Source organism: Saimiri boliviensis, chromosome 9 (assembly GCF_048565385.1).
Source record: "Saimiri boliviensis isolate mSaiBol1 chromosome 9, mSaiBol1.pri, whole genome shotgun sequence".
NCBI classification, from domain to species: Eukaryota; Metazoa; Chordata; class Mammalia; order Primates; family Cebidae; genus Saimiri; species Saimiri boliviensis.
In genome coordinates this window covers 75,881,723-75,909,411 of record NC_133457.1, presented here as the reverse complement: position 1 = coordinate 75,909,411, position 27,689 = coordinate 75,881,723, and the positions used below count along the sequence as shown (strand labels likewise).

Sequence of the window (27,689 nt, the reverse complement as noted above, 5' to 3'; positions counted from 1 at the left end):
CTATTTGAGGAGTCTGGGTGAAGGGTAGCTGGAAACTGTCTGAGCTATTTTTGTAGTTTTCTATAAGTCTAAAATAATTTCAAAATGTGAAGTTAAAGAAAAAAGAATTTAGAAGTGTCCCTTTCAGCAGGAAGTCTCCAAATACAGAGAATTGTTTTGGTAGGTTTAATTGGCCTGGCAGATATGAAGCCATAAACTCACTTTTTTAAAAAAAGGAATTATGGGCCGGGTGCGGTGGCTCAAGCCTGTAATCCCAGCACTTTGGGAGGCCGAGGTGGGTGGATCACGAGGTCAAGAGATCGAGACCATCCTGGTCAACATGGTGAAACCCCGTCTCTACTAAAAATACAAAAAAGTAGCTGGGCATGGTGGTGCGTGCCTGTAATCCCAGCTACTTAGGAGGCTGAGGCAGGAGAATTGCCTGAGCCCAGGAGGCGGAGGTTGCGGTGAGCCGAGATCGTGCCATTGCACTCCAGCCTGGGTAACAAGAGTGAAACTTTGTCTAAAAAAAAAAAAAAAAAAGGAATTATGATACAGAACTATGCAAAACAGATTCTTCCTACCTTAATGGAATAATTGAAATACCAAAAAATGAAAAATAAAAAAAATCAAAGTTTGCCCTGTTGACAAAATGTACCATTGATATTATGAAAGTAAACATTCACTAGCATATTATAAAACGTAATTATGAGAATATGGAAAAGAACTTTATATTCGTCCAGCTGACATCTTTTCATAGCAGATCCTAAATCCTGACTTTAAAAAGCATTGTAGAAAACCTAGTGGTGTTTTTCTTTGGTTAGAGCTGTCTTTGTTATCAAATTTGGCATTACAGGTGAGAAAAAAAATAAAAGAAACATATATCTTTTTAAAAAATTAAAAATAAGGCTGCTTTAACTCCAGAGAGAAAAATAAACAAAGGCTCATATAACCTGATTAAGAAGTTTTAAGAGTCACTAAGGTACTGACATTGGGGACACTGGTTCGGGTGTGTATTTTTATTTGAGAAACTCCTTTGCTTTCCACAGCGTTGGTCCGGGGCTTTTCGGAGGTCACTTCTCTCCTCTGCTAACTTTTTCAGGAGAGCTGAGTACAGCCTATTACGTGGATCCTTATTAAACCAGAGCTCTCACAGGCTCCACATTCAAGATTCCTTAAGAAAAACAGATCACCTGGAAGGATCCTGGATTCCTTGTTAATGCACTTCAGCGTTATCTGACCATGATGATTCATAACCTATGTCAAAGTGACATTTTAATTAACACCTTTCATTTCTACCATACTTTGTGGGCTTTGTAGCATTTCCTCATTTTGTTTCATCAGCAACAGTGAACATTGAGTGCCTACTAGGACTGGGACTCGGATTCTACCCTTGAGTCACCGCCAGCCAAGCTGAGGAGTGGGGTGGATGCATGGGACTAAACCCCTCCATTAACTGAAAGGAAACCTAGAAATTGGGCACCACGGTAGGAAAGAGGTGCAGTTCGTTCAGGGCAGATGGAAAGATTTTCTGGGCTCAGTCAGAAGGCTGTTTTAGGCCTGCAGTGGAGAAATAGGTGGCAGGGGCAAGCACCAGCCAGAGAAGTGAATGGTAGTGACCACCATGTCATGTTGTAAAGCAAAGGTTTTTGAAATAATATGTAGAACCAGCCAAGACTGGTGGAAAAAACTAAAGACTAAATGGTATCTGTTATTAATAAAATTAGCTGATACTTATTGAGAGGTTACTTAACCAGAACCCATGCTAAAGGCTTTGTGTGAATAATCACATTAATATAGCCCAGTATTCCTCAGAACATAAACTCAAGTTAGTTGATTGCAAAGCTGGGACTTTATTTTATTTTTCAGACAGAGTCTCCCTCTGTCACCAAGACTGGAGTGCAGTGGTACTATCATGGCTCACTGCAACCCCTGCCTCCCAGGTTCAAGTGATTCTCGTGCCTCAGCCTCCCGAGTAGCTGGGATTACAGGTGTGTGCCACCACACCCGGCTAATTCTTTGTATTTTTAGTAGAGATGGGGTTTCACCACATTGGCTAGGCTTGTCTCGAACTTCTGACCTCAGGTGATCCACCCGCCTCGGCCTCCTAAAGTGTTGGGATTTACAGATGTAAGTCACCGCGCCTGGCTGGTCAGGACTTTAAACCAGTACTTCACATTCAAATAATTTTAATGGTAGTAATAGGAAGATAATAAGGGAGATGATTTGTACTGAACACCCAAAACAGACAGGTGCTGTACTCAGTGCTTTGCAGCTCAGTGCTGTGCTCAGTGCTTTGCCTGGACTTGTTGGGGGAATGACGGAGAAAAAATTAATCAGCCCTTTCAACACAGATGTTAGCTGATGAGCCTGAAGATAAGGCTGTGTTGCTAATGGATAAGGAAAGACCAAGAGGGCAGCTGGTGGCGGGGGAGAAGGGACACTGTTTTGCTTTAAGTAAGCTGGGGACCACTTCCTCGTCTTAGGGTGAAAACGATGGTACACAGTAAAAGAAGAAAAAAGGGTCAGGATCCTTAAATTTCATCTAAATAGTGCAAACTGCAATTTTTCAAGAGTATAATCAATTATTGGGTGGTCTTTAGTGAGTTTGGCATTGTTAAGAATAAATAATCTTTTTTTTTTTTTTGAGAGGGAGTCTTGCTCTGTCTGTGGCCCAGGCTGGAATGCAGTGGTGTGATGTCAGCTCACTGCAATCACCGCCTCCAGGGTTTAAGCAATTCTCCTGCCTCAGCCTCCCGGGTAACTGGGATTACAGGCATGCGTCACCACATCTGGCTAAATTTTGTATTTTTAGTAGAAACGGGGTTTTACCATGTTGGCCAGGCTGGTCTCAAACTCCTGACCTCAGGTGATCCACTTGCCTTGGCCTCCCAAAGTGCTGGGATTATAGGCATGAGTCACAGTGCCCAGCAAATAATCCAATTTTTAAAAGTTGGGTAGGTTTTGCTTAGTAATATCCTTTATTTTCTGAAGTCTGATACAAAAGGCAGGAATTTTTGTTCAAATTAAAAAGTCATCTGGAATAGTTTCAGAATTTTATGTCTCAAATCACTGCCTTTTATTTTTCTGATTAACTGTTTGAAAAGATACATGTTTAGCTATTCTTGTTCATCATTATTGTTGGAGTTTTGGATGTAGAAATAGACATTCAAACAATGTAGGAGGCACAAAATGAGCAGTTTAAATGGCCTCATCGCACTCCTCAGAGACTGCTTTTAATCCTGGTGGTTATTCGCACTGCATTTATATTGTTTATTTACTTCAGAAAGGACACATATTTTTAATGCTTATTAAGAGTTTTATTGTGTACAAAATGGTATGGTATATTGTGTTACTTTTATGAAAGGGAAATGGCCCATCATACATTTCAGAAACAGATTTCACTGAAATTTTCAGCAGAGATCTCTAAAATATTGATATTAAATGCAAAAGTATGTTTTTAGTATATGCCACGATGAATGAATAGCTTCATTCCATTACTAGGCAGTCATTAAAATATTAATCCAAATTCTATTTGAATAACTTTCATGCCTTGTAAAATCTGAAGAACCTTTTAAACTGATGGGGTATTAGAATGTTTAAAGAAATAAATTTGGTTTTAAGCCCAGCCTTATCAGAATTCGTGAAGGTTATTTTGTGGCATAAATGTATAAATTATAAATGTTGGAGAAACAAAAAGTAAAAATAATATAAGAATGGATAACTTCCCGTTACATATAACATTATCAGTTTTTTGTTCTGGTATTTTTATTAAAGCAGTCTTTAGTATTGTCTCCTCATACTTTTCAGCTACATAGCTGAACTCAAATCAGAACATGATCTTCCAACTTTATACTCATTAACAGTAAGGGTTCAGACAAGTGTGGATCGCCTTGTCTATGCTGTGGGGCTCTGCATGTGAACCCTCTGGATTAAGGCTGCAACAGGGATTTTCATCCACTGCCTCATTTGATTAATTAACCCAGGTCGGTCATTGTTTCGGCAGCCCCTGCACAGGCAGCCTCTCCGGCCTGACCAGACAAGTCTCCGCTGGAGCTTCTTTCATGTCACCCAGGGCGTCTGGGGAAGGTGCTGGACAGCAGTGTTCATAATGCCTTTTTCTAATTGCACAGGATCAATGTGGTAAACTTTAAAAGGGTGTTTGCATCAAGAGTGGTATTTCAATTTGCCTTGCTAAATTATTTTCTCCTGTTGCTGACAGTATCCCAAATTTTATGAAATGCCATTATGTTCACAGAAAGGAGTGAGAAGGGAGTGGGGAAGAGTTAACGTAAGAGCAAACGCTGCAGCCCATCTCTTAGCCCCTCACCCAGCCTACATGTCCATTAAGACCAAAATGCTACCTCCAATACTGTTCCTCCAATACGGTTCCTTCTGCCTTCTGTTGTCTCACCATGTCACAGCCCACGGCGACCACAGGTACTCTGACACAGAGAGCCGTCCTCTGCCTTCCACGGCACATCTCCCAAGAAAGGGAGAAGTCCTGGTTGGTCCTCTCCCCGACTCTTCCAGGGTTGGCACAAAAGGCAGCTGGTGGGGGAGGGGCGGGGGTGCCTAAGCAAAGGGACTCCATCACTCTTCTTAGGGTCAGAGTCCTTAATCTGCAGTCCCTCATTCCCAAGGGGTAGAATTATATCTTAGTCTAATTTACTTTATAACCTAAACTCATTCTTCTGAGAAGGGTTCTATAGAATTCTTTAGCCTGGCAAAGTGGCCCCTGGGGCACAAAGGGTTAAGAACCTCTGGAAGGTGGCTTCATTCTTCCCTCCAGCTAGCAGTAATGGCCATTTCTGAGTGCTTTCAGCCCCCCCTTGGCCTCCCCCCACCCCAAGTCCAGACAGATATATAGTAAGGAATCAATCAAGGCTCATTTTAAAAAAAAATCTCTTTATTATTTATGGAATTTTACACAGCCTGAGGCATTTTTGATTGAGGGCGTAGAGATTGTGTGAAGAGGTGGATCTTCGTTGCCACTCCCAGCCCATTCAGTGACCCCTGCCACTGTGGCTGTTCATTTCAGAGTGGGCTGAGGTTCCACAGAGCGGCTGAAGAGCTGTGAATGGTGATTAATTGCAGTGATGCTAAGAAGAGGGGATTCACACTTCTCCTTTTACTGCTTCAAACAAATGATCTAGATCTTTGCTACAGGAGCCACTGGACACGTGGCTATTTAAACGGAAATTAATAACAAACAATTTTAAAAAATTAAAAATCAGTTCCTCAGTCACACTAGCTACATATCCAGTGCTTGACAGTCACATGTGGCCAGTGGCTGCCACGTTGGAGAGCACAGACGCGGTACATCTCCATCCCTGCAAATATCCACAGAGAGTGTGCTGCTCGTTCTCCACCTCGTTCACCTGCTGACTTCGGAGCCTAGCCTGGGCCTGTCTCTCTGGCTTCCTCCTTCCCCTGCCCCGCCAGCCCACACCTTTGCCTCCCATCCTCCGGCCTCTCTCCACCTCCCTCAGCCCACCAACATCCTTGTAATGAAAAGGTGTGTGTGTGTGACAGTGTTCCCACCTGAGTTCAGCTCCACCGTTTTGAAGTGGTTCAGCACATTAACTACCTACCTCCCGGCTATGCCCTTTGAATTAGGAAGGGCAGGCATAGCCTTTTTTCTTTTCTTTCTTTCTTTTTTTTTTTTTTTTTCAGTAACCAGTGAGGAAACAGGCTCAGAAGACACCGTTAAGTAACTAACTTGTCCAAGGTTGCACGTGGACCAAAGCCATCTCCTGATTTCTGGTACAGGCCTTTTTCTCATAGTTCGTGCTTTGTAAATGTTCAGGACAGTCACGGTCTTAATTTTAAAGACAGTTACATTCAACATTTCCTGTGCATCTCAGCAGGGTATCACTGTGGAAGTGAACGGGAGTGCGGCAGGGAGACCTCGCTGAGCGTCTCGCTTTTCAGCCACAGGCTGCCCGGCTTTGTCAGTTCCCTCATCTGGAAAACTCATGGAGGGAGTCATCACAAAATATTGCTAACAGTTCCTCTGGCGCTAATAGCCAACATATTTTTTGATTACTTTTTATTCATATGGGTTATTTCCCAAATGATTCAAGGACCGTTTTCAAAAGGTTCTGCCCCCTTGCTCTGGAATGGCTGTCACCGTGGCAGCTACCTACTGACAGTGCGATAGCAGGCCGTCTCTAAGGTGATACCTGGCGTTGCTTGCCAAGCCCTTGCCACCCAAAGTGTGGTCGTGTCCCAACGGCGTCAGCAGCCTGTGGAGCTCGTGAGAAATGCGGAACGCCAGGGCTGCTGAACACGAATCTGCATTTTGTGAAAATCCCAGGTGATTTGTTTGCAACCCAAAGCTTGAAGAACTCTGATCTAGGCCTTGGGGAGGCAAGAATGAGCGCAACTCACCTGTCCAGAATTCGGCCGGAGGAGAGTCAAGCAGCCACGAGGCACATGCCCAGAGAGCCAAACCCTCCTGGCCAGACTGGGACACGGCTGTCCCCTCAGGGCTTGTCCAGCGGAGTCTAAGCTCCTTCCCTGGGTAGTCATTCTCTCTGTGTGAAGAACACCTTTGGCGCTGGAGTCACTCACTTCGGGATTCATCATCTGCACTCACAGCTTCTTTCCTCCATCTCATTAACACTCAAATCAAGCGCTCTGGTTTGCAGCAGGCTTTTTACACACACCCTGTGTCCTGTAAGATCTTTAAAATTGGGAATTAGAATGCTAGTTCTACAGGATACACCTGGAGTTAGGTGGACTTTGGGCAATGTGCTTATATGTTCCCAAAAGGCTCAAGGGAATGCCGACTTCACATCCTGGGAGTCCACAGGAGGCCTAGAGAAACATGAGAGAAGAATAGGATTTCATCAGATTGGAATTTGGAAAACGGCTGTTTCAACTGGAGAGGACAAGGTGGATTTACTATACAAAGACCTAGGGCACCATCCTCAAAGGCACAGAGAGCATCACCATGTCATCCAAGCCTACGGAGACAGGTGTCCAGGGTGTTCTGGGGCTGCTGGCCACCTGCCTGCTCCTGGGAAGGGAAACGGCCGTCCATGTGCAGGAGTCCCTGACCATGGTGGCAGCCAATGGCTGGATGTGAAATTCAAGCTAGACCTGGACGTTCCCAATCTGCCCACCTCACAGACAGGAAGAACAGGACTGTCCACAATCCTGGACGTCCGGATCATCCCACGGTGCTCGCAAGCATGCTGTTTCAGAGTGGTGAGACTGAAGAAGGCGAGGTGCCAGCAGGCATCAGGGAGAACAACATGGTGGATCCTGCCTGCAGCGGAAACAGCTCCATCATGACCCTGACCATAAAACATGGAAGGCTCCATACCTGGAACTGCAACCCGGGCAGCTGCAACATTTCTCCTTGTTCCTGAGGAAATCCTCATGGTCTCCAGGGGGAAAGCTCACCTTTGTGGATTTTTTCACCTGTGATGTCTTAGAACAGAACTGTATGTTTGAGCTCAAGTGCCTGGATGCATTCCCGTCTGAGGACTTCATGCACCATGTTGCACCTTTGGAGGAAACAGCTGCCCCTGTGCAGTCTGCCCGCTTCTTCAGGATGCCAGTCAGCAGTGAGATGGACCAGTGGGCACCGAGAGCACGTGTGGAGCAGGAGGCAGACACGTACTGCAAGTTTCGTTCCATCCTGTCTCTAGGGGCCTGCGCTCCACCTTCTCTGCACTTCTCAGTAGCACTTAGACCGAAAAACAAAAGAGAAAAGTCTAAAGCAGAGAGAAATTCAAGATAGAACCCTAACACCAGGTGGCTTAAACAACAGAAATGTATTTTCTTACAATTCTGGAAGCTGGAAGTCAAGGATCAAGGTGTCGGGAGGGCTGGTTTCTTCTGAGGTCTCTCTCCTTGGCTTGCAGCTGGCATCTCCTCCCCACGTCCGCACGTGCTCTCCCCTCTGTGTGTCTGAACCCTGTTTTCTTACAAGGACACCAGTCACACTGAAGTAGGGCCTGCCTCATGACTTCACTGTAACCACTTAGCTCTTTAAAGGCCCTAACTCTAAAAATGGTCCCATTTTAACATAGGGGTTAGGACTTCAACATGAAGTTTGGGGCACATGGCCTAGCCACTCCACCTCCACAGGCTTTTCTGAGGAATGAGAGTGGCTCTTTCTGCACACAGTTGTCACACCCTGTGCCTGTGTCATGTGTCCCTGTGCCTTGAGTGTCCAAGTCAAAGGTAACCATGTGGGCTGGACTTTCAAGAACCCACTTGCCCCTCCGGTGTTTTGGACACCGAACCTGACCACTGGCGTCTCTGCAAACCAGAGGTGCCTCCCCGACCCAGTCAAATTCTCCCTCTAGGAAGGGCGCCTGCCACATTCTGGGAGCTCCTTTGTGATGGGAAAAGACAAAGTCACTGGCTTTGAGGATGGCTCCTGAGGGAAGAAGAGCCATGGTTCTGGACCTGCACAAGGGCAGCTGTGCGTCCCAGGCTTGGCCACGAGGAACCAGAGCGACGGGCCAGCTGCTGTTCAGTCTCCATGTGCCTCGCTATATAGTTCCCCATGCTAACTGCCTTCCTGCCACCAAAAAACCCTGCTTAGCCCAGAAAGGTGTGTAAACATGGGGAAAGAGGCCACTAAAGATGGGCCATTAAGTCCTGAGTGACCTCTGGAGACCAATGCTAGGTCTAGGATAAAGGCAGAGGAAGAGCCCAAGTGTCTATGCCTTTGGGTTCCCCAGATGTAGACCCTGAGGCAAAGATTCATGTGCAAGTAATTAATTGAGACCAACAAGGAAATGGAAAAATGAGAAAGTAAAGGGAAAAAAATGAGCACAGGAAGTGGTAATGAGCAGACTGCGGCTAAAGGCAACTAGGGCTCAGTCCCACTGGGGGCCTGTGGGAAAGGGCACACATGTCTTGGGGTTGTTCCACCCAGAGCCAGGAAGCTGGGCTGTATATCCTGCAACTTCCCCCTGAAACTGGGTGAAGACCATGAACTCCTCAGCACTAGCCACCTGTCTAAGGGGCCCAGCAGCCTTGTGCTTGGCCTCCAGGCAGGGAGTGCGCCAGGGCTGTGGGCAGCAGCTGCACCCTGCACAAGCTCGGCCTCCTCCCCAGTCACAGAGCAGGAGTTCCAGTCATGGCTCTCTCTGCTCAAGCAGCTGGCTGCTCACTGGGTGAGAAGGACTGGAGATTTCTGAGAGGTGCCTTGTGATCAGACCATCAAGTATCAGATCCTCCGTCACAGACACAAAAAGCTGATTCCTTTTGTTTTACCTTCTACATCTCACTATCCTTCATTTTATACCAATTCCACACAATTCACCTTCCCCTACAGAGGCTGGTGAGGCAACTCTTTTATTTTGTAGCTTGCAGAGTTAAAGAAACATGGAGAGACCTGGAAGCACATACTTAATAATTCTTGTGGTTGAGCACAGTGGTTCAAATTTGTAATCCCAGTGCTGTTGGAGGCCCAGGTGGTAGCTTGAGGCCCGGAGTTTGAGACCACCCTGGGAAAGATAGTGAGACCACACTGCTACACAAAAATAAAAAATAGCTGGGCATGGTGCATGCCTGTGGTCCCAGCTCTTGGGACGGCTGAGGCAGGAAGCTCTTTTGAGCCCAGGAGTTCAAGGCTGCAATGAGCTATGACAGCGTCGCTGCACTACAGCCTGGGTGTCAGAGTGAGATCCTTTAAAAAAAAAAAAAACAAAAAACTTGCAAATCTCTCAGATTAGGGAAACACTATACCCAAAAGAACATGTTAGCTTCTTTTATCTTTCCTCACATTAGATAAAAAAGTAATCATTTAATTACAGTCGTAAGATCATTTGGCAATTTAAAGATCAATTTTTCTTATACCCCTTATCATCCTGGGGGGAGAGAGAAGTTGCTCATGCCATCAAGATCATGGAAAGCCCAGACCCAGGAGTGAGAACAGGTTCCAGAGTGTTCCCCTCAGGTGGACCCCCAGGCTACTCCCCCTCAGTTCTCTGGGGACATGTGCTGGCTGGGATGGCCACCTGACACCCAGTGGAGGTGCTGGTGTGCAGGCTTCCCCGAGGATGCCAAGGGGTTGGCCCAGCCCTCACCACCCAGGCTGGGACCTGGGCACTGGTTGCCAGAGAAGAGCTGGCAGAACCCACCCAGTGGAGAAGTCACCCAACTGCCTTCTGTAGAGTGGGAGGGTATCTTTGTCCTCCCTCACCCCTGCCCATTATTCTGGAATAGGAGAGGGTGCCCTGGTAGAACCCACTTCTGCTCCCAGGATGCTTTTATCAGAACACTGGCTCGATTATGAGATCAGGTGCTTAACTTCTCTGAAACAGGCTCCTCTGCAGAAGGACAGCTTGGCTATGATGATCTGATTAGACAATGAGAAGCAGGGAGAAGGCGCCTGCCCTGTGGGAGCAGTGATGATCATTGTCTTCAGGTGCGAGAGAGGCTGGGGTCAGCGACCTGGGCTTTCTTTGTACCATTTTATGAAGAAAGGTAAAAATACCACAAACAACAAAGGGAGGACAGGATTTTTCATCTGCAGCTTTCAGTTGATACCTGTAAGTATTGAGCTATTCTTTTGTTAGGACAGAACACGTTATTCCATTAGAAGGGAACATTTTGGGGTGGTGGGAGTGTTCCACGTCCTGCATAGGGTGACAGTTACACGCATGTCACATCAGCAGCCTGGATACCTTTAGCCTCTTCATCGCACTCCAGGCGCCAAGTACCAGCGCAGAGAGTTTTCATCATTTGGGGAATGCAGCCCTGGTGTAGAGGACACCTCACGGGGACATCTCGAATCCCGCACGAGTCGGAGCTGCGCGCCGCTGCTCAGCCGGGAAGCCTTTTCTTATCCAACCGCGCCGCCCCGCGGAAAGCCTGGATACTGCAGACGCCCTCACCCGCCCACCGCCAGCTGGGTTTGAAGCGGGGGCTTCGGAAAGTAAAGGGGTCAGTGTTTGGAGCCACGATACATTTGATGCGAAGCGGTGCCCCCCAACAACGAATCACGCTGGAACTGCAGAGCCGACTTTTGTTGGGGGGAGGGCCCTGAGGAATGTCACTCCCTTGTCCCCTACCCGCTGCCCTACGCCCAGCCTCCCGGAAAGGCACAAGGCACCAGGCGAGAGGCGCCCACACCCTCGTGTCCTTTCCATTCCCGGACACCCCCGCACCCTAGCTGAGTCCTCAGCACTGAGTGGGGAGTTGCCCTGGGTGCTCTGCTGGGTGGGAGGGGTTCTTGCCTCCCAGGCCGGACCCCACGGTCGGGGCTGGCGCGGCGTCTCCCCCTGGCGGCTGGACGGTGGCCCTGCCCCGCTCCCAGGCGGGGAACCGCAGGAGCTGGGCAGGACCCACATCCAGGGCGGGCGGGAGGCGAGGGTCTTTCCTTCCCAGAACCACCGTCCCGCAAACCTGCACCCAAACCGGGTCCCTCCTCCGCATCACTCCCGCGCTCCCCCGGCCGCCTCCCCACGCGGGTGCCCACTCCCCGGCCCTCCTCGCAGCACCGCCTTCCCGCGTCCACCGCCGGGCCGACGCCGCCAGGGGCCCTGAGATCGTGGAGACCGCGCGCCCTGGCGCCTGGGCCAGTCGGCTGTGGTCTGTGCCTAAACGCTATGGAAACCGGGGCGGGGACGGGCGGCGGCACGCACGTGGAGGAGGGGCACGGCGGGAAAGCCACAGCCGAGGGCAGGTCCACTCGCACCTCCCAGGCAGCCGCGCACCCGCCGCCGTCTGACTCGCGGCTCTCCCCAGGATTTCGAGCCGCCGCCGCCTCCTGGCCCTCACCCGGCTCCGACCGGGGCCGCGCTGCCGCGGATGCGCAGCTGCCTCCTGGGCTGGGCAGGGCCGGGCGCGCAGAGACGCTCGGGAGCGCGGGGCTCGGGCGCCTCCTGGCGGCGGCAGCGCGAGGCACACGCTCGGTTCTCGGGCCAGTGGCAGGGCGTGGGGCGGACGCGGGATCCGCGCGCGGGCCCGCATTTCCCCACTCGCTCGGTTGGCGGCGCTGAGGCCTATTCCCCTCTTTATTAATAACGATGGGAAAAAAATAGAGCCTTTAAAAATCAGAGTGCGAGAGGGGAGTGTGTGTGTGTGTGTGTGTGTGTGTCTGTCTGTCTGTCTATGTCTGTCTGTCTTGGGGCGTTGGTGAAAGCAATAAAACTCAGATCGCTTCCTTGGCAAGATAACGGCGGCTATAATGCGCGGGAGGATCAGGGGTTTATTTGCAGATCCTGGATAAAAGATGATATATCGACACGGTTTAGAGTGTCACTGCGCCTGGCCTCTCAGGAAGCCACAAGTACATATTTCCTGAAATACCGCCCAGCACAGTATCTAATCCGCCCGCCACTTAACACCGGGAGGGGAACATCAGCACTGCACAGGCTTGCTCCTGGCTTCCTGGTTCTGGGTGGGGACAGCCCACAGGGGCAGGATCTGGTGCGCCTAGACGCCCCCTCCCCTGGCCTTTGTCTTCAGTCCAAGTAATCACTTAGCGATGGGCCTTAATAAATACGTCTGAGAACTGTCCTTATGCTTGGTAAATATTGGATTAGCTTTTCAATGACCAGGCTCTTGAAAAGGCTCGAGAAATCCACACCAGGTCTCAACTAAGCCAAACAGTCAATAGGTAAGGAAATAAGTTATTTCCCTGTCTGAGGTGGGGAACGTTGAGAAGGGGGGCTTCCACTCGTACCAAATTATCTGATTCTACTAAATATGACCGTTGTGCTAAATAGGAAAGGGGGCGCATCCAGTTTTCCCATTGGTCGGAATTTCCACCAGCTCAGTTCTGTTCATTAAGGGTTGAGTGACTTTGTGGGGAACATAACTGGGTTCCATTTTATATTTCCACGGAGCTCAGCATAAACTATTTTTGCTTAGTACATATTGTTTATTTGGGGATTGCTTATGGGAGTTTTGACCTGGCAGTTGCAGGGGAGAAAGCATGACCCAAATTATTTCCGACTGCCTCGCGCCAACTTGGACCGCTTAGAGGAGGCAAAAAATGGGCAAATTCCTTGGAAGCCCTGCTGTGTCTCCCTGGTGCTGAATTTTGTAAGCACACGATACAGGAGACGTTGAAAAATAAAGAGGAAGTATCTCCCTTTTCCAGCATGGGGAGAGACGCTGTTGGAAAAAGTTCTGGGAAGTGGTTTCCCATCGCACCAAGAAGCCAGTGGGATGGATCCCCGCGCATAATTCAAATGAACGCGCCATCTTTAGCTCTTTGGGGTTGGTTACCTAACCAAGTGGCCTGGCTGGGGGCAAGTCGCCTTGGAACCGGCTGCAGCTCAAGTCTAGCTGGGCCCCGGACTGAGAGGCGCCCTTGGCCTCTCAAAACCTTTCTCCTGGTGAGTGGAAAGGTGGCTCCGATCGCGGGGCCTTCGGGACGGGTCGGTTGGGTCTCTGGGTACCCTGAGTTGCCTCCGGAGTTCTAGGACTGTCCGACGGCGCAGAGCTCCTAGGCAGAAGTTTCTTGATACACACACAGGAGCGAGCAAAGTGCGCACAAGTGAGCTCAAACCCTGAAGGTGCAGGTTCGCTGACTCCCGTCCCAGCGTTAGAGTCAAGGAGAGAGAAGAGAAGAAGAGAGAGAGGGAGATTATGAGAGAAAGAGAGACTATAGAAAGTAGAGAGAGATTATGAGACAGAGAGATTATGAGAGAGAGAGATTATGACAGGAGAGAGATTATGTGTGTGTGTGTGTGTGTGTGTGTGTGTGTGTGTGTGTCAGAGAGAGATAGAGATAGAGAGAGAGAGAGAGAGAGAGAGAGAGAGAGAGAGAGAGAGAGAATGAGAGAGATCTAGCTTTCAGTGTCACAGGGCCTAGGCGGGGCCAGCGCCCTCCGAAGCCATCAAAGACAGGGGTGGCTTTTTCTCCCCTCCTCCAGCCTCCTCCCCAATAGATATAGCACGAATTTTTAATGCGTCTTCCTTTCACAGACAACAATACAGGGTTTGAAAGCCGGACACAATTTAGGTTTTGTGCGGATCCCTCCTCGCGCTCCCTCGGCCCAGCTGGCCATATGGAATCCAGCATGGAGCCCGCGGATGACAAAGGGACCCAGTGACAGGCCCAACAAAACCCCAAGGAGACTTCTGCCTGACTCCGGGATTCACTGCCCGCGATAAGCGCGCTGAATGGTGCGGGGTGGGGCGAGGGGTGGGGGGCGGGCCCTTTCTCTCTCTTCCCCTCTCTCTGTCTCCGCGATCCTTTCTCTGTCCCTTTTTAATATGCACGCCTCTAACATCTCCGGCTCCCAGCTTTCCCATTGTGCGGTTTTGTACCGCCCGCTGTAGATTGGGCTAAGATAGACTGCTGAAGCGGACCCCGCGCCGGGTGCGCTCCCAGGGCGCTCGGGTTAGGGCCACACAGGGCTCTGCAGGCGCTTTTATTGACTCCATGGGGACCTGAGGACAGAGAGAGGCGGGCGCCGGGCCCACCTCCCCGGCTCCCGGCCGGCCGCAGGAGTGCACACCCAGATTGCAGGCCCGCGGTCCTGACCACCGCTCCAAATGTGTCCTCAATGAGCAAGTGGTGGAAGCCTTCCAGAGTGAGGACCTTCCACGCTTCCCCCTTCCTCTCTGGAAACCTGGGGTTCTCCTGTGATCATTTTCACCCTGGAAACCCTGGGGCCTGGAACAGTCAAAATTGCCTCAGGCCTTCTGACAACTCCACTCCAAGAGACTGGAAACCCCCACCTTTCTTCCCAGAGGATGTTGGGGTTAGGGGAAGTTGCAAGTGGATGTGGGGGTGGTTAGTACCCGGGCACGCTGAGCATTCAATTATTGCACAACAAACTATTTGGGAGAAATTCGTTGGCCTTTACAAACAGCAAGACATAAGCCCCCAAACATTGCCAAGCTAGTGTGGAGAACAAAGAGAGACCTTTTAACATTTAGAAAAACTGCCCTTTCCCCGAGGATAAGCCTGGAGACGGGAAAGGACCTTTACCAGGATATTAGAAAGACTCCCGAGCCCTCAATTATCCAGGGCTGGCGTGGAACGCGGGACTAAGTGTCATCGCGTCCCTGGGCTCCTGTGCTGAGTGCTATTGACGCGCAGATTTGGTCGCACGGATAATCATGTTTGCTTTAGATATTGAATTAAACCTGATCATCAACTAGAGGGAGCGAGAAAGTCATCTGGGACAGCTCCCTTTGCCTGCTCCTCACTGCCACCCCACCCCCCCAGCCTTGACGGTGCAGCTTCGGAGAGAATAGATACGATTTCCAAATGCGCCGACTTTCGCGTATGGAAGCACCCGCTGGGCTCTGAGCTACAGAGCCCCTACTATTTTCAGAAACCAGAGAAAAAAGGCTCACCCTCTAGTTCGCCAGGACCCCTGAGACACTCCCCCGCGTGGCCAAGTGTGCGCCAGCATCCGCCAAGGAGATCTGCCCCCAGCGACAAGGGTGGGACGGAATCAGTTCCCCAATGAAAAGATAGATACGCCCTTCCCGGGCGAGCAGGGGGCTGTGTGCCCACTTTCCTTCCTGGGCGCCCACCTCACCCTCAAACCTCTATTTCCTACCAATCCACCCAGTCCAACGCCCAAGGGGGTGACTTGGGGGAACCGCACACCGCCGAACGTTGGAGGGGAGGAGGCCGGGGATCCAGTCCCCCGGGAGAGGCCAGAAAGCCCGGAAAGGATGGGAGAGGAAGGGAAGGGGTAGGCACGGTTTGCTGGGATTGCCAAAGACTCTCGCTCCCTGGCTCCCTGGGGCCAAAGGGCCCAGAGAGGGCGGCAGTGCCCCCTCCCTCCCCCGGGCCCAGGACCCCGCGTACCACCCCCCCCCTCCACTCCTCCCACCCCGCCAAGCCAAAGCCTAGAGCGCCCTGACCGCTCCCACCCTCGGCCTTAGCGGTCTCCTAGGCCGGCAACAGCCTGCAGATTTTGAAAAGGGGTGGCGAGAAAGCAGCCAGTCTTAACCTCAGACTCCCACCCACACTTTCTTAGCGTGAGGTAAGTCAAACGCAACAAAGTGAAAGTCATCGAGTGTAGTGGCTTCAACAGCTTCTCAGGCTGAAGGAGCCACTCGTAGATTTGGGCAGCGAGGGGGGTTTGCTCTCCTCGCCTTTGCGGCTCCCTAAGTCACTTTTCCTTCCGAAGCCGGACGCTGCCGCCCGGGGTTCAGACAGCGTGCGAGGCCAGAAGAGAGGCCGGTGGGGAGAGAGTGGGCGACCCTGGGCTTCGGGCAGACGGCTCGGAGGCCCAGCGTTCCCGCTCCTGCCGCAATCCTAGGCGCTGGGTGCAGCCTGTGGTCGGAGGGGCCTGCACCAGGAGCCCCGCCCGCCCCAGGGCCATGGTGCCCCCGGCCTCCCCGCCCAAGAGGAACCGCCGGTGGGAGCCCCTCGGGCGGCCGGGTCCCGCTCCCAGCCCCAGGCCTCCAGCCCGGCGAAGTCGGACAAACGGGAGGGCCGGGCATTTTGTTTTTTTAAACACAGGATTTTTATTAAAATTCTTATTTAAAAAATGGAAAGCTTTCAGCGCCCGGCGCTCTCGGGGAAACCGCGCCGAACCGCTGAGCTCCAAGTTCGGGGTTCAAGGCCCGGAGGATGGGGCAGGGGGCTCCCTACCTACACGGTTTTCTTTTCCATATTTGAGAAATGTTTGCAGTGAATAAAATTAAAAGAGAAAGGAAGAAAGCAGGGGAAAACGCAAATATAACCAAACCCAAACAAACCACAAAGAAAGGAGCTGGACCCAGAAGGGAAACAGGCCCATCCTGAAGGTCATTTTGGCAACAATCACCACCGATATTTACAACGAAAAGCGAAATCTGCCACCAGTTGTCAGAACGTTTACATGGCCATAAATATTTAGTATTTTCTTATTTTTTTTTAAAAAAGGAAGTAATTCTCTATATTTTTAAAGTGTTCTCCACTTGCTTTAGAAGACAGCTGACAATATCTCTACTCACACAAACATATTTTACAAAATTCACGAAAGCAGGGGTGGGGGATCGGTCTTTTTCTGGTTTTCAAGTGGCGACATGAACGCTGGGACGGTTTGGTCCCCCCGGGGAGAGGCAAAGAAGCGAAGTTGCGCAAACGTTCTGTAAACACGGCGTAGAGTTCAGCCCTCTCCAAAGGTTCAGAAGGAGAGGCTTGGGCAGAGCTGGGTGGGTGGAATCTGCCACTCCAAGGAGACGCAGGCAACCTCCCGGCGCCTCCCTGAGGGAGCCGAGAGTCAACTCGACTCCATAATAATATTTATAATAATAATAATGATAACCACCATGAGGACCGGAGGCCTCCTCGCCGCCGCCGCCGCCGCCGCCGCCGCCGCCGCCGCCGGGGTGGGGCCTGGGCCTGGTGCGCGAGTCTGGTTGGGGTGGTGCTCACCAAGTCCACTGCTGGGCCTGGACCAGGGGGTGTGCTGTCGGGTACTGAGGGGTGCTGGCGGAGCTGTACTGGGCATTGTACTGCATGTGCTGCAGCGACTGCGCGCTGTAGGCCGAAAAGGGGATGCCTGCCTGGAAGGTGGCGGCTGCCAAGTCCTGGGCTTTGAGCGCGTGGCATGGTTTGCCGTCCCTGACCAAGACGGGCACCGCCACCCGGCGCGGCGAGGGCAGGGGCGTCACCTCCATACCTTTCTCCGCCCGGGCGCGCTTCATCTTGTAGCGGTGGTTCTGGAACCAGATCTTGACCTGCGTGGGCGTGAGGCGGATGAGGCTGGCCAGGTGCTCGCGCTCTGGCGCGGACAGGTAACGCTGCTGCCGAAAGCGCCGCTCCAGCTCATAGGTCTGCGCCTTGGAGAAAAGCACCCGCCGCTTCCGTTTCTTGCCAGCATCCCCCCCGCCGCCCGGGGTCTCCTTGTCATTGTCCGGTGACTCGTCGGCCGAGGGTTCCGGGGACTTGGAGCTTGAGTCCTGAGGGGGCGCGCCGGCTGCCAGACCGTGCACTGGGGGAGGGGGAGAAAGAAGCGCGTCAGGCGCCTGGAGGCCGCGCTCAGCCTGCACCGGACTCGGAGCATCCCAGATCCTTCGAGTGCCCCTGGCCCTCCGCGCCTGGCAGCCCAACCAGGCTGCCGTTGCTGTGACCCCTGACTAGCTCCACGCCTGACGAAGACGTCTAGGCCTCCCAGGGTAAAGAGGGAAATCGGCAGGAGAGGGGGCTGGGGTTTGCGTTTCTAGGGGCTCCCATAGTGTGGGTGAGAATTTGGGGGGAGTGGAGCACCAAAGATCATTGCGGGTTAAGGGCTCCGGCCCCCTTAAGCGGTTTCCTCTCGGGAGAGACGTGGGCAGATTTTTAAAAGAAAAACCCCACAATCCCAGCATTGATCTCCTCGACCATTTAAGGCAGGTTTTTGGGGGCTTTGGTTTCTGCTTTCGGGTTTTCTAGACACCCCCTGCACCGCACAAAGCGTCCTCTATGATCGCGCAGGGGGCAGGGTGAGCTATTTATACCCGGGCCACCCGAAGCCTCCCCACCCTCCACCCGTACCGAACGAGGCTCGCTGGCTACCTCCAGTCCCTCCCAGCGGCTGGAGTTGGGGGTCCGGCTGGAGCCCTCAGTCCCGGTTGACATATACCAGCCCCTGGGAGGTATAGCCCTTCTCCCTCTTTCTCCTTAATTTCTCGCGTTGAAAAAAATCTCGGAGACCAAGTCCTTTCCCAGAACTAAAGGGGCTTGAAGAGGAGGGCAGAGGATGTCCTATACATACAAGTGTTAAAAATCTTTCTAGGGATCCGTGTGAGGTGGTCTGGGCTTACATGGCCCCTTCCCCTTTCATTCTCAGTGTCCAGCCCGAGTTGTGGCCGCAGGAATCGAGGCTATCACGGCCTCGGCAGCCAAGTTTCGCTACTTACGGGAGTACTGGAGGCCCTCGGTGCTGGCCAGCCAGCGCGTGTATGGGTTGTCGCTGCTGTCGTAGAAGGGGTTCTTCAGGGGCAGGCTCTGCACCGCGTCTAGGGCTCCCTGCCCCAGCGGCCCGGCCCTCTTAGTGGGCTCGGGCCCCTCGTTCTCTTCCTCCGGCCCTTCGGCCACAGAGCCCTCCTCATCGTTGGTGTCCGGCAGGTCTAAGATGTCCTTGACCGAAAACCCCGTCTTTGTGTTGGTCAGCGACATGGTTCGAGACCCCAAAATTTGTGTCGCAAAGTTGTAGCTTCACTAGGTCAATTTGTGGCGCTCCCCAGCCCGGGCGGGCGGGGGAGGGGGGAGTTGGGGGAAGGGACTGGGGGAGGGGAGGAGGGAATTGGCTTTAATTATTGGTATAATTATTATTTTTAAAAAGGGAAAGAAACTGGGGATGGGGAGGAAAAAAATGAAGCCCAACCCAGTGCCTCTGTCTTCTTTGAAAACACGCGGAAATGAACGTAGGGAGCTGGGCTGCCTGCGCGCCGAGCGCCGCGGGCCCCGGCCTTAGTTTGTAACTCCAGGAGGGGTGCCAAGGCGGCGTCAGCTCGGGCTCCGGCGGCCGCTCGGCGCGCGGTGGCGGCTGGTGGCGAGGAAAAAATGGGCCATTGCCCGAGCGATCAGTCCATATAAGGCTGGGCTCCACTCACGAACCTGGGGAGGGGGGGAGAGGGGGAGAAAGAGAGGGAGGGAGGGAAAGAAAGAGGGAGGGAGGGGGAGCGAGAGAGGGAGCGGGAGAAGGGTGGAAAAAAAAGGGGGAAGAGATATTAAAAACGCAAAGGTTGGCCACGTGTGGGCGGGTCTTGGGAGTCAAGTGGATGAAGACAGTATTTGCAGATGTGAAATTGTGGGTTTTGGGGAGCTCCGCGCTCCCAGCCAACGGCCCTCTAGAGCAAGATAAGAGGTGTAACGTGTCAATTAATTGCAAAGACGGGGCGAGCCTTTTTTTTTTTTTTTTTTAACCCAGTATTTACATACAAAGGGCCACCGCGTCGCTCGCGAGTCCACACACTTGAAAGGGCCGTTTTAACAAATTGCATCTTAAAAAAGGTGGGGGTGGGGAGGAGGAGAAGAGAAAACAAAACAGAAACCAAGAGAAGGGAAAAAAACCCTCTTTAACATTCACTGGTTCCTACCTCCCTGCCCCCGCGTGCCCACCCCCGGCAAGCCGGAAAATTGGCGATTTGTGGAGCCTATGGAAAAGGGGGAGGGGGCGAAGGCCGAGCTGCGGAAATCTCTCCTTTCCATCGCTGGTGGTTCCCTAAACAAGATCCGGTTCAAATGGCAAGAGCCCAACTTCTGTAAGCCTCCTAGGTCAATATTTTGGTTGAGGCTTAAGGATGAGTGCTAGAAATGACAAGGCAAGTAATTGATTCCAGTTAACCGCGAGAGAGCCCGAAACCCAGGAGAGAGCTCCGCTCTCGGCCGGCCGGAGCCACCACCAAGCGACCCGCCCCCCTCCAGCCACCCTTTATTTGCTAAAGACTCATTTATTTCCTTCACTCCGCCTCCCCCCCACCTCCCACCCCCAAGCCCCCGCCTCCACCTCTTGGCGGCCGAGGAGGACGCACAGTTCACTTTCTGCTTTGCGGGCGGTCCCGGGGAGGGCGGGGTTAGAGTGGGGAGCTCCAACTTCAGCTGGGGTCGGACCCCGGCCCTGCTGCCTCTGGTCTCCGCGGGCCGCTTTCCTCGTGTGGAGGAAAGGGCAGACGGCCCCGCTCTTTCCTGCGCTCTATTATCCCTCTCTCTCTTGCCCTCTCTGTCTCCAGCCTCCGACTAGAGGTGGAGCAGAGTGAAGGCAGCGGGGCAGGATTGGGGGGCGGGTGGAGGGGGGGAGGGTTGTTTCTCCAGCCTGGGTGAGGACCCAGAAAGCTGCGGGGAAGGGGGGTCGCTGGGCGGCCCGACGCCACTGCGTTTTCTCCCCAGTTTTTTTTCTCCCGTGCGAGTTCTTTAGTGTGGTCTCCTTTTGAACGCCCTGGGCGCGTTCGGAGTACGCGCTCCACGTTTCCAGGTTAAGTCAGGTTAGTGTGAAGTTTCCAACCACTCTCCGCTCTGGGAACTGAACTTTCCCGGGATTGCACCTCCTCCTCGGCGCTGGGGTTGGAAAAGACTATGGCCCTCCATCAGTTAAAGAAAATTTTTGTGTGTTGTGGGGTATATTGGCTACCTGATGCTCGTTCGCCCCGGAGGAGCGTCAGCAGGCAGCTTTGTCTGGGGGCGGGGAGGGCACAGAAGGCCGACCCTGAAGGGTCCAGGTCTGGTCTTCCCACAGCCTGGGCCGCCTTGGCGCCGGCCAAGCTGACCGCACGGGCGCCGGGTCCTCCTCGCGCGCAGCTGCCGTGGCCGCCGCCGCGCCCCCGCTGCCCCCGGGTTGCCAGCGCCGGGTGAGGGCGCCTCTCCCCGAGCCGCTCTGCGGCTTTCTGCAGCCCTTGCTGCCTCGCCCCCAGTATGTGACGTGGGTGACAATGGCCCAGGTTAGAGTGAGCCCCTCGTCGGCGCGTCCTGGGTGGTCGGACCCGGGCAAACACAAATACAAACCGATTGCTAAGCTGCGGACAATGAGCGAAATGTAGACAAATGTCCCGCTCCCGTTGGAAGCCTTTGTCCCGGCTCGGTTTTTGCATTTATTTCAGTGGCGAAATAATACATGATTGACGCTCTCTTTCAATGTGTCCTAACTGTTTGGAATAAATCTAAGGTTGTTCCTAGTTGTCATGGCATTCAACCCTTTTCAATGGACTATCTCTTCATTCATTTCTGAATCCGTCCACAATATTAAGGAAACCCCTTCATGTCGACGCTCCCCGATTCCTCTTTCTCCTCCTACTTTTTCTTTTCTCTTTCCCCCTCTCTTTCCCCCCTTTTTTCCCTGCAAGAATTAAAAACTGGTTTGAATCGTGTTTCTCGAACCCATTACTTTTAGTGCTTTTTTTTTTTTTTTTTTCTTTTTTCCTCGCTTTTTAGTCTCTGTCTTTCTCAGCCTCCCCCCTCCTTTCACGTGGGAGCTCCTCGCTCTGCCCCGTCGGAGGAGGGAAGTTGGTTCTCCAGGAGTCCGGGAAGAGCCGAGTTTGGATCCAGGGGCGGGGGGTGGGCCTGCCGCTGCCATTGTTACTCAGCTGTTAAATAAATAACTGGTGAGAAAAAAAGTTCCTCTACCCAAGCGTTGCAGCAAAGACACTCCTTTTGTTCCTCCTCTTATTCCTCGGTCCTAAGGGGGTGGAGGCTCTCTTGGGGACCAGAGCGGCCTCCAGGATGGGGATCCAGAATAGAGCCCGGTTGGGCCAGGCAAATTCTTGGATGGGGTGGCAAAGGGGTCTTTGGCAGGAAGTGTCCTTTCTAGCACATCCCCACAGCCACCTTAGGTGGGGGATGCCGGCAGAGGCCTTCCACAGCACGTTCATTTCTTCAGCTGGGAACCACCCCGCTGAAGTTCCATGTAGTTCCCAACTTCTCTCCCCCTTCGCCAGCATAGTGGGCCTTTCTTCCCAGGATCTAAATCAGCACCGCTGCTATTGATCAAGTCCCCTCCCCTCAATCGTGGGAGCCTGCAAGGTCCACAGAGCACCTGAAAGAGGATTGCTTTCCTAGGGGAATCCTGGCTCCTGGAATTAATCATAGGGAGGGAGTGCTGCTATAGGCTCCTTCTCTTGGCGCCCATTTCTCAAAGCCCGGTTTTGCCCTTGCGCCTGCCCCTTGGCCCTAATGATCAGCCGAATCCTTCTGTGTCTCAGCTCACGGTGTCCTCTTCCCGGAGCACCTGAGGCGCCCGCTTCCCCTGCCTTTGCAGGCCACCGCCTGGACTTCGGGCCCTCCTACAGCTCACCCCAGCGAGTCTTCCAGTTTTTCTTTCCCCTGACCTGGGGGCAGCTGAGCAGGGAGGGAGGGAACTGGAGAGAGCTTCGGCCTTGCCTCTTCCGCGATCGGTGCTGCCGGGTCCACAGCGTTCAGTCTCTCCCGGGACCTCGAGACTCCATTTCCCCATCACTTCGTTGCCCGAGTGGTTCCCGCGTCCGTTTCCGGAGTGTTAACATTTGCAAATGAAAAGGCGCAAGGAGACCGCTGGGAGGCCGTAATTGAAGGGGAGAAACTGGGCTTGTTAGTGGAAGATCATAAAATACAAGTCCCCCAGGAGCGGCCTGTGGACGCCTGGAGGCCCGCGCAGGCCCAGCTGGCGGCCAGGGCAAGTCCGGTGCCCAGAGCACAGTCCAGCGTCTCCTCAATTTCTTGGGCCCCGTTTGCGCCCAAAGAGCCTGGAGGCCAAGGCGCCCAATGCACCTCTTCCGCCCCAATTAAACAGGTGATTGCATCCTGAGGACTCCCCAAGAGGCCTCCCGGCGAGCGCCACAGCGTGGCCTTTTAGAACCCGGAAGCTTCCGTTCCCTGCGTTCCCGCACACCCCGAATACTGAGAGGCCCTGCCCCGCTCCCTTCCCCCTCCGGAGAGTCCTTCAGTCACTGCCCACCATCTCCACCCTGCCAGTGTCTGCCAGCACCAGTTTCACCTCCACTCGTCTCCGCCACTCGGCATTCCTTAGGAAATTCTTTCCAGGTACCATCTTGCACCCAAGAGTTCAATGTCCTCCGTTCCGTCAAGTTTGGGCTTGAGCTTTGGGCTCAGCTGCAGTGGTCTGGAGACCTCATAGGCGCTCTGCAAGATGCCTCGTTCTGCTGCGTGCTTGGGTAGGAAGTTGAGGCGGGTGCTGGAAGTTCTGAACTCAGCGTGCCCCAGGCCGGAGGAGATTTGCTTTGCGTCTCCTTAGCGTCACGAACACCGTGTACCCCTGCTGGGGTCACCTGAACAGCTGGAACCCCAACGCCATCTTTATTCGCATTGAGGCTTCAGGTTCCGTACCCATCTCTAGCTCTATTCATTCTTCCTAGGTTGAGAATGGACGCATTGAGAGTCCCAGGCAGGGGAGAAGGCGGGGGAGGGGAGGAAGAGCACCTGTGCCCCCGGAGGCTCGAGGGGCGCCTCGCTTGTTCTGTTGCTCTGGGTTCTGCGACGGATTGAGTTCGGGCTCAGGCGGCTGGTGCGGGCGCAGGAAGGCGGAACAATCGCCGGAGGCCCGGGAGGCGAGGCGAATGTACACAGGCTAAGTGGCCCCACTCCAGGACAAGTGGCCCTCTAAGTCGGCCCAGTGTTTACCTGTTTACTTTCCCAGGTAGCTCAAATACGAGCGCCTTTTCTGCGCTCCGGGGCACGGGGGCCGCCCAGAGGCACCCCGGGTTCCCGGCTGCTGCCCTCCCACGCCTCAGCGGTACGCCCCCTGTTGGGGGGCGGCTGGTGCGCCCTAAACAACAGCAAAACAGGCAAGAAAGGAAGATACAGGAGAGCAGGCGAGGCCTCGGCTCTCCCCACGGAGGGGAGCCTCTCTTGGGCTCAGTGGACGGCATCCAGTCCCTTCCCCCATCTCTGTTCTGGGCAACGGGGGCCTCTTGGGAGGCCGCCTGTGTTCGCATCCTTCCCGGTTCAAGCCGATGGTGAAAGCTTGCAGGGTACCTGTCTCCTGTCTTCCAGGGGAATGAAGGGCAGAAAAAGTCTTCCGAGGTGGGGGCTGCGGTCTTGGGGCCTGCTCTAAAGAGGGGGCGACCTTGAGGAGCCCAAAGCTTCAGCAGCCCTAGGCGGCACCCCTCACAGCCCTCACCCACAAAAGCGCTTCCAATCATTATAAACACAAGGTCTTTTCCCTTTATTTGGAAACACTAATTTGTTTGACTTCATTTCATTTCTTCGTCTTTTTTTTTTGGAATGAAAAAGGGTTGAAAAGAAACTCCTTTCCCGGTACAGTATGTGGCTGAGCTCTGAGAACCCCCCCCCTCCCGCCCCCCGCACATCCCATCTCAGATAACAACCTTCAAGTGGATTAGTTTATTGTCTGGTTAGCGCCAAGGTGCAAGCGTTTGTCTTCATTCACTCCGGAAACAAAGCACGTTGCACCTTCCTGCTCCAGCAAGGATTAACGGCGCGGACACAAAGGTTTAGCCGGACGGGGAAGGTTTATTTTATCTCGGGTTGGAGACTCAGAGCGTGGCATGCACTTGAAATCAATGAGAAAGGAAAATGTCACCCAGTCTGGTCCCTGAGTGTGGCGATAAAGACTTCACCTTAAGGATGGCATCTTCAAAACAGCCCCACTTCAGCCTCACCGTCCAGTGCAGGAGCAGGGGTTGCAGGAAGCAGGGGTGTCAGCTCTCATGTCCTGGATGAAAGAAATCGGGGAATGTACCCCAGGAATACTAGCCGGTGCTGGGACCTTTCTTAACCAGAAAATGAAAGTCAGTCCCAGCTCCAATTGCCCTTGCCGTCTGCCTTTGGAGAAGGAAACAGGGTAGCAGGAAATCCCTTCTGTCTGTGGGGTGGCGGAGTGGAGCCTCTAGTTGCGGAGGCCTAAAGCTGTGTTAGCCTGCATCTTTGAAGAGGCCAGACTGTGGCTGGCAGATCTCTGGCAGGAGAGACTCACAGCCATTGGACAGGTGGACCAGAAAGTGGGCATTAGTGTGAAAGGAAAGGAAATCTCAACCTGCTTTGGGTTCAAGTCTAAGGTGAGTTTCCCCCTCCTCTGGTCCATATTATATTAACTCTTTAAATTGGCCCAGGAGGGGAAAAATGAGTGGATGCCTCTCAGGTGGACAATCCTCCCAAGTCAACTAAAAAGGCCTTGGGTAGATAAGTTCTCCAGGCCCAGAGACTGAGACTGAGTTCAGATTCTGTGTCTGGGGGAAAATCCCCATCCCCTTCCTCCAGAGTGGCAGGAACTCCATTGAAGCCACGCAGAGAACTGATCCTCGGACCTGGAGCCTGGAGTCCCCCTGCGATTAATTCCGTGGGTTCAGGAGGAAGGATTTTAGGTGAGCTCCCTTCTCCCTATTCTTTTTTCAAGGCAAAATATACAACACTCTCAATTATCTGCCTCCTTCCCACCAAAAAAGGGGCAAATATCTCCCGAGGATGTAAATAGTAATAGGAATTAGTATTTGTCTTCCTATTAATCAGCCTCATTGTGTGGGCATGAGACCCTGCGGGCATATGTTAGGACTTTGATAAATGCACTTTAATGAGATCTTTAAAAATGCATCCAATAAAATAAAAGGAGGGAAAGCCGTTTAACTTTCATGGGTGTTAAATTGAACACGAACTGTAGCTCCAGGCGCGCTACAAAATGGAACCGGCCTCCCTCCAATATTTTATTTAAAAACGTAGCTTTAAGCCCCCCTCGGGCCAAACGAGCCTGTCCTAGCCAATCCATTATCATGGGTTTATTGGGGAACCAAACGCCATGTCCCCCCGGGCGAACCCCTTCCCTTTATTCGTTCGCGCTGCTCTAATGATTAAATATGTTACAATGAGATTACGAATCGTCAGTGTTGCCTTCAGGAACGTTCTTTCAGCCAAGCCCGACCTTCCCCGGATGAGGGCGATTTCAATACGGGAGATTTGGGTTTCTCTAGGAAACACGCTGAAAGCACTTTCTTATCTGAATTTACTTCTTAACACGTGACAAAATCATTACCACAAGACTTTGGAAAACCAGCCGCTCTCCTAACGGGTTAGCATTTGGCACGTAAAGCTGGGCCGGGCGGGCCGATGGGAAAAGTAGACGTCGGTGGCGCGGGGAAGGCACGCTCTTAGCTCGAGCTAAGGGCTTGGTTCGGGAGGGGCAGGAACGCACCCTCGGGCCCTTGCGCACAGAGAAGGGGATCCTAGGGCTCTGTCTTTCTCTCTTCAGTGTGGGCACCAGAGGCCCACAATCCTCCCCTAGACGCAACGCCCCCTTTCCACCCCCAAGAGCCACCAAAGTCGAGAAGGCGCCAGAGGCGATCCAAAGGGCCTCCGGGTAGTGTGTGCGTGTGTGTTGTGGGAGGAGGTTGGGGCGGAGGGGGCGCCCCTCGGAGACAAGAACCCCACCAAGGTTCATTTCTGATCCTCTGGCGATCTCTACTGACACAAACGAGAACTGTCTGGCGCCTGGCGCGGCCCGGGCGAAAATCGCCTACCAAACTCCAGGCTTCAGTCGCCTGTCCAGAGACCTCGGTTCACAGCACCGGCCCTCAGCCCCGGTTCCTCCTGTCTGCGACTCCCGACTCTTGCCCTTCTGCTCATCACCACAGTCCCCTCACGTTCCAGTTACGCCTGAGGAGAAGCCTCTGTCTCCACTGGGCACGGCCTCCAAATTACCTTCGGGACTCTGCCTCTGTCTCAATCCCAGATCCCGAGCCCCACGCGATGCACAGGGGGCGACTTACCCGGCGGAGGTGGGTGCAGCGGCCGCCCCTTCCTCACCGCGGCCCCGCCAGCCGAGGCGCAGCCGGCCCTGGGCGATGGGGAGGGAGTTGGCCAGGCGCTCCGCGCGCCCGCTCCGCCTCTCACTCCTAGCGCGGCAGCGACAGCCCCGCCGCATTTCAAGGCGCGTCTTTATCTAGTCCTCCACCTACCCGGACCCCCCTCGCTCTGCGCCCTTCCCCCAACGCGCGCCGTCCCGGGCGGGGCTCAGGGGACCGCACGGCTCCCGGCAGGAGGGGACCGCCGCGGGCTCTGCTTCCCTCCCTCCTCCTCCGCCTTCCAGCCCCGCACCTTCCCAGCCCCAGAGACAGTCCCGCTTTCCCTTACCGCACTGGAAAGTGCGCGGCAGCTGGAGCACCTGGCCTCGGGGGCAGGTAAAACTTTTTCCTGACTGCAGGTGCGACAGAGGGGCCCTGCTAGTCCTCGAGTGCTCTCCACCCCAGCCGTGAACCGCGAAGTCGGGGAGAACTTCGGAGGCCTGGCACTTTCCCACCTGCTGCGTCCGGACTACGTAGCTTGGGGACCGAGCCAAGTCAGGACCGGAGAGAAGGAGGGGCGCGCAACCCGGGTCCACCGAGAACCGGAGCCCCGGCGCCAGTCG

General features: G+C 53.4%; 2 protein-coding genes across 3 annotated transcripts; both read right to left on the bottom strand.

Annotated features, from left to right (window-relative positions):
- Window positions 1–4,867: 4,867 nt before the first annotated feature.
- Window positions 4,868–16,256, bottom strand: LOC141585553 (uncharacterized). The gene is made up of 5 exons (XM_074405393.1): window positions 16,089–16,256; window positions 15,483–15,668; window positions 14,392–14,551; window positions 7,779–11,967; window positions 4,868–7,706 (listed from the first exon to the last, which is right to left on the bottom strand). Exons 1-4 carry the CDS (start codon window positions 16,254–16,256, stop codon window positions 11,033–11,035), a joined length of 1,449 nt encoding a protein of 482 aa, XP_074261494.1. The 3' UTR covers window positions 4,868–7,706; window positions 7,779–11,032.
- Window positions 16,257–16,315: 59 nt separating this feature from the next.
- On the bottom strand, window positions 16,316–27,137 carry NKX2-2 (NK2 homeobox 2). 2 transcript variants are annotated; one of them, XM_074406173.1, is made up of 3 exons: window positions 27,052–27,137; window positions 18,763–19,462; window positions 16,316–17,855 (listed from the first exon to the last, which is right to left on the bottom strand). In XM_074406173.1, exons 2-3 carry the CDS (start codon window positions 19,019–19,021, stop codon window positions 17,293–17,295), a joined length of 822 nt encoding a protein of 273 aa, XP_074262274.1. In that variant the 5' UTR covers window positions 19,022–19,462; window positions 27,052–27,137; the 3' UTR covers window positions 16,316–17,292. The 2 variants fall into 2 exon arrangements, with proteins under 2 accessions (XP_074262274.1, XP_003933200.3); XM_003933151.4 differs by lacking the exon at window positions 27,052–27,137 and having other exon boundaries at window positions 18,763–20,233.
- Between the last annotated feature and the right edge of the window lie 552 nt (window positions 27,138–27,689).